General features: G+C 55.7%; 1 protein-coding gene across 1 annotated transcript in view; it reads right to left on the bottom strand.

Moving 5' to 3' along the window:
• Nucleotides 1-5,834, bottom strand: part of HK1 (hexokinase 1) — a 64,757-nt gene that overhangs the window by 21,700 nt on the left and 37,223 nt on the right. Inside the window, exons 5-8 of the mRNA XM_015562102.1 lie at nucleotides 2,918-3,013; nucleotides 1,980-2,079; nucleotides 1,684-1,867; nucleotides 305-460 (exon numbers count right to left, since the gene is read on the bottom strand). Of these exons, the coding sequence (XP_015417588.1) occupies nucleotides 305-460; nucleotides 1,684-1,867; nucleotides 1,980-2,079; nucleotides 2,918-3,013 (536 nt within the window). The remainder of the gene's footprint in view (nucleotides 1-304; nucleotides 461-1,683; nucleotides 1,868-1,979; nucleotides 2,080-2,917; nucleotides 3,014-5,834) is intronic.

The raw sequence follows: 5,834 nt of genomic DNA, 5'->3' as shown, positions 1-5,834 counted from the left end.
CACAACACACCTCTTCAAACATACTGGACATGCACCCTGACCAGGAATCAAACTGTGACCTCCTGGTTCACGGGTCAATGCTCAACCACTGAGCCATGCTGGCCGGGCTACCATTCTTTAATGAGCTGACACCAGGTACCTGCAGGGAGACCAGCCCAGGCGGGACAGCTAGGAGAGGAGAGATGGACCAGGAAGCCCTGCGCTCTTGAGGGAGATGCCCACCAAACCAGGACTCATGGTAACAAGGGACCTGTGGCTCTTCGGCCCCCACAGCCCCCCAGAGAGCCTCAGAGACACCACCTACCTTTCAATGGCTGACACGTCACTGGTGGTAAACTTCCCTCTGGTGAGCAGCTCTGGGGTGATCCGCCCTTCAAATAAAAGGCCCTCCTTGGCCATCTTGACCAGGATCAGTCGAACCAGCTCCCCCAGGTACATGCCACTGATCATCTTCTCAAACCTGCAGGAGAAGAGCACCCAGGCACTCGTTAGGCCCTTCCGACGCACCCGCCACCGGGCAACTCGAGGGAGTGGGACAGACACAGGAGATGCGGACCCATCCCTCACCAGCTCTCAGCCTCGCTGGCAGGCAAGACCACACACGTGTGAATAAGCAACAAGGGGATGCCCGGGGTCATCTAGACCCCACACCCATGCCCAGGGTGGTCAACCGGGGGCGAGCACCCAGAGGCAGGCAGGGAAGGACTTAGCAGAAACGTTAGGACTTAGAACTGAGCAGAATATGCTCATCTCTTACAGAACTGATGCTATACTTAAAAAAATTTTTTTTAATTTATTTCAGAGAGGAAGGGAGAGGGAGAGATAGAAACATCAATGATGAGAGAGCATCGCTGACTGGCTGCCTCCTGCACACCCCACACTGGGGATCGAACCCGCAACCCTGGGCATGTGCCCTGACCGGGAATTGAACTGTGACCTCTTGTTTTCCGGGGTCGGCACTCAACCACTGAGCCACGCCGGCCAAGCGGAGTTTCCCTTTCTGTCCCAATTTCCCTAAAGCAGACACCGGGGCAGGTGTGCAGGTGGCACTCACAGCCTTTCACATGTGCTGCCGAAGAGGAAGCAGCAGGACCCAGCAGCGTGAGGAAGTTGGTCCCTCTGCTCTCCGCCCTGATGCGCCAGGCAGAGCAGTTCCCATGGCGCCAGAGAGAAGCTTGGGACCTGCGGTGCTGGGCCGGGTTAGATCAGAGGTGAAGTTCAGCGGGACCGCCAATTTAGCAGATTTCCACTGTGCTTCTCCAAAGCGCCAGGGCCAGCTCGGTGGTGGATGAAAGACCCTGAGCCCCGGCCCGCCCTCATCCGTCAACACGGGCACCGAGAACACCGTTCTCATTGTTCCTGCTCCTGACAGGACCAGACAGGACCGCCCCGGCCACGCTGTGCAGAGGATCCCTGGCAGGAGAGAGCCTTTCTGAGTCCTACATGCCCGCCTGCCACCCCAAGGACCTATTGGAACGGCGTCTGTGCGACCCTGAGCTTGCAGGAGCCAGTGCAGACTCTGCAGCTGGGTATCTCCCCAAAGGAGTGGCAGACAGTGCAAATCTGATGGGCTTTTCGCTTTGTGGGCACCGGGCTTTCTGCCCCTTTCAGCTCCCACCCAAATCCCGTGCTAAATGTCCTGAGGCACACAGATGACGAGTATGGAAAGGTGGGGGGACTCACAGCTGCTTCCCCGGGTTGAGAGACCCCCGGTCTATCTCGCGGTCGAACTCCGTGCGGATGTCTTCCAGGGCCCCGTCGTCCCCAAAGGCCCCCCACTCGGTGTTGATGCACATCCTCCCCTCGTCGCCTTCCACCAGGTCGATGTGCCTCAGCTCCTCCATGTAGCACGCGTTGGTGCCGGTGCCTTGGAGAGAGACGAGAGCAGAAGCTGTGACCACACACCAAGTCACAGAGAGGCGGCGGTGCCTTCTGGACATACCGGCCGAAGGAAGGGACGAGGAAACGGGAGACGTTACCGATGATGAGGCCGACTTCACAATGCTGGTCGTCGTAGCCACAAGTCATCATGGTCCCCACCGTGTCATTCACCACAGCCACGATGTTGGCATCATAATCCTGGGGACAGACAACAGGACGTCACCGTCCACCCACACATGGGGGCAGAGGTCACAACCTTAAAGAGAAAGAGGCCTAGCCAGTTTTCCCCTGTGGTTAGAGCATTGGCCTACAAACTGAAGGGTCCCGGGTTTGATTCCAGTCAAGGGCACGTATCAGGTGCAGGCTCAATCCCCGGCGCTGGTCCAAGTGCATGTAGGAGGCAACCAATGGATGTGTGTGTCTCATACCATGTTTCTCTCTGTGCGTCTCTCCCCCTCCCTTCCATTCTCTTAAAAAAAAAAAGGAAGACAATATCCTTGGATGAGGATTAACCAAAAAAACAAAAGAGAGGGTGGTTTTCATACCTGCTGTTGCTCCTGGAGGAGGGACCACTTTCATCCCTGTTGGCACTCCCATTACCTGGACCCCATGCGGTGATTAAATTATAGAAACGGCCCCGTCCCCTTGGTTATCTGGCTGAAGATTCTTTCCCATGTGGATTTTATACGCAGAGCCACAGCCCTCTGCAAGTCACCCCACTACATCCAGTGCTGGCTGCCCTGCTTCCCACCACACAGGCTGCACCTGCTCACACGGCTCCCTGCACGGCCCGGCCCTCCTCTGTCAGGAGGCGGCCTCCCCTGCCTCAAAGAGCTCCGTGTCAAACCACCCCGCCTTCTGACGGAGCCCCGCACCACCTGCTTCTTCCTGGGCCTTCAAGACCTCTCACGTGATGCCTCAGGCCATGCACTATGCCTCCCCCACTCCCCAAAGAGTTGTTTTAGAACACAGATTTCTCCCCACACACCCCCCCCACCTCCGTGTGGCCAAGGCGGGTGGCCTAGAGAGAAGTTACCCCGCGTTTTTTGATGGCTTTGTTAAGCAGCTTCACCACATCCGCTCCCTCCACTCCGCTCGCTTTAAATCGCTTTGTCCAGGTGATCAGAATGCCCTGCAAAGAAGAGCAGATGGGGTTGGACACAAAAGGCTGGGAGGCCCCCAGCACCCCAGGCCCTTGGGGACACTGCTCAGGACAGTGACAAAGCAGAGGCCCAGAGGGACCAGGTGGCTCCAGACACACTGGGTAACAGGACCAGACTGTCCCCTTTCCTGTTCACTCTTCCACCCGGTGGATTCCTCTGGTGGCAGCCGCCACCGGGGTGTTACAACTGGACATCAACTGCACAGCCAGGCGTCCTTTAAGAAGTGAATAAGGGAAATCCAGTTATTACTGGATCACCTTCCACAGCCCCAAGGCAAGAAAGCCAGAGCCAAACTGAGAAGAGAAAATGCTACGGTAACTCTTGGCGAATGAGCTCCAAGAGGCAGGTGCTGGACATTTAAGGAAAATGTGGACTCTATGCATACAACTATGTCTCGTTCCCAACTTTGGAACTTAACTCCCATTTGAAAGCAACGACCCCACTATTTCTACAGTATGACCCATTTCTGTGTGTATATTCATGGAGAAACCCCAAGGAGGATAAACATCCAGTGGTTATTTCCTTGGGAACGTGGAATGGTAGGAGTTTTACTTTTTGCTTTACCTCTTCATATTACTTCAATCGTTTTACAAATTGCTTTTGTATTTTAAAAAATCAGATACTAGAAAAGAAAAATGACTGTTCCATTGACTGTTTTTCTCTGAATGGAGAAAAATCACTGTAAGTCACGTGGCAGGGCTGGGAAGTGCTGCTGTTGAGGCCTCCAGCGTAGGGGGCAGGGATGTTCTGTGTAGCATGGGCTGCCCCACTCACTGTGAGAGCCACAAGGCCCGTAGGATGTACGGAAGTGCGAGGACTTGGGATAATTTGTGGTTCTTTGCTCAGCAGCCCGCACCTAAACCAGGCATTGCAAAAGCCCCTGGACAACGTGTTCTTCCTCTCACTGCCCACACCCCCCGCCTTCCCCCCAAAAACAGACTCCGAGGACATGGTCTTGTGGAAAGAACATGAGGCTGGAAGCCAGGAGACTGGGTCCTATTCCCCCAAGTCTGCCCATTTCCTAGTGGGCAGGGACTCTCTGAGGTCACTGTGCTGGCTGTGGAGTACGGCAGCCAGTCTAGATTCGGACCATCTCGAAGTCCCAGGCCGCCTTGCAATCAGAGCCTGCAATCCACTCGGGTCCTGGCAGGTAGCAGCCCAGCTGAGGAAGCCTCCCAGGCGGGGTCCAGGCCTGCCGATGGGGCCTCCACCTTTGGCTCCTTCTCTGCCCACAATGCCCTTCTGCCAGGCTTATCTGCAGCGCCCTGCGAGGATCTCGTGGCCTGTGATGCCTTCTTTCCTAGAAGACTGTCCCTTGGCTGTCCCGGGGGCAGGCCAAACCCTCTGCTGCGGTCTCTCCGAGGGCCCAGCCCAGCCAGCACAGGGATGGCGCTCGGTCAGTAGCTGCTAATGCATGAGCGACATCGCGCACAGTGGCTTCAGTCCCTCCTCTCCCAGTGGGGAAGGGGTGTCCACACTGTCTCTGCCCAGGGAGGTGACTGTCACCTCTCAGTGACATGTGATACCGACAACAGGCTTTGTGAAAGGTTTGGGAAGACATCCTGGAGGTCAAAGTGATCTGAACACCTTGGAGGTGTAGCAATATCAGATACCAGAGAGACAGAGGAGACGAGACGGCAACATCCCATGGTCTTGTGGAAAGAACATGAGGCTGGAAGCCAGGAGACTGGGTCCTATTCCCCCAAGTCTGCCCATTTCCTAGTGGGCAGGGACTCTCTGAGGTCACTGTGCTGGCTGTGGAGTACGGCAGCCAGTCTAGATTCGGACCATCTCGAAGTCCCAGGCCGCCTTGCAATCAGAGCCTGCAATCCACTCGGGTCCTGGCAGGTAGCAGCCCAGCTGAGGAAGCCTCCCAGGCGGGGTCCAGGCCTGCCGATGGGGCCTCCACCTTTGGCTCCTTCTCTGCCCACAATGCCCTTCTGCCAGGCTTATCTGCAGCGCCCTGCGAGGATCTCGTGGCCTGTGATGCCTTCTTTCCTAGAAGACTGTCCCTTCCGGGGGCAGGCCAAACCCTCTGCTGCGGTCTCTCCGAGGGCCCAGCCCAGCCAGCACAGGGATGGCGCTCGGTCAGTAGCTGCTAATGCATGAGCGACATCGCGCACACTGGCTTCAGTCCCTCCTCTCCCAGTGGGGAAGGGGTGTCCACACTGTCTCTGCCCAGGGAGGTGACTGTCACCTCTCAGTGACATGTGATACCGACAACAGGCTTTGTGAAAGGTTTGGGAAGACACCCCGGAGGTCAAAGTGATCTGAACACCTCGGAGGTGTAGCAATATCAGATACCAGAGAGAGAAAGGAGAGGAGACGGCAACATCCCAGAGGGTTTTGCGTGTGTGTGTGTGTGTGTGAGAGAGTGTGTGTGTGAATGTGTGTGTGAGAATGTGTGTGCATGTGTGAATGTGTATGTGTGAGTGTGTGTATGTGCATGTGTGTGTGCATGTGAGTGTGTGTGCATATGTGAATGTGTGTGAGCATGTATGTATGCATGAGTGTGTATGTGTGCATGTGTGTGTGTGCATGTGAGTGTGCGTGTGCGTTTGTGTGTGCTGAGAGGCCACCGGATGGGAGGCGGGGCCTGTATATTTGTCACTGAAGAGTAAGAACAATTTCCCAAAAGCTGAGCCTCAATTTCCTCATCTGTAAAGTGGGGATCAGATGCACTTCGCTCCTGGGTGTGTGTGTGTTAACAGCCAAGGACACATTAGAACAGAGCCCAGCACCTGATGGACCCCAGTAATGTTAACTCTGAGTTCCTGTTACCAGTCTATT

The sequence above is a fragment of the Myotis davidii genome, unplaced genomic scaffold (genome assembly GCF_000327345.1).
Source record: "Myotis davidii unplaced genomic scaffold, ASM32734v1 scaffold134, whole genome shotgun sequence".
NCBI classification, from domain to species: Eukaryota; Metazoa; Chordata; class Mammalia; order Chiroptera; family Vespertilionidae; genus Myotis; species Myotis davidii.
The sequence above is the reverse complement of the archived record's forward strand: the minus strand, read 5'-3'. Positions and strand labels throughout refer to the sequence as shown.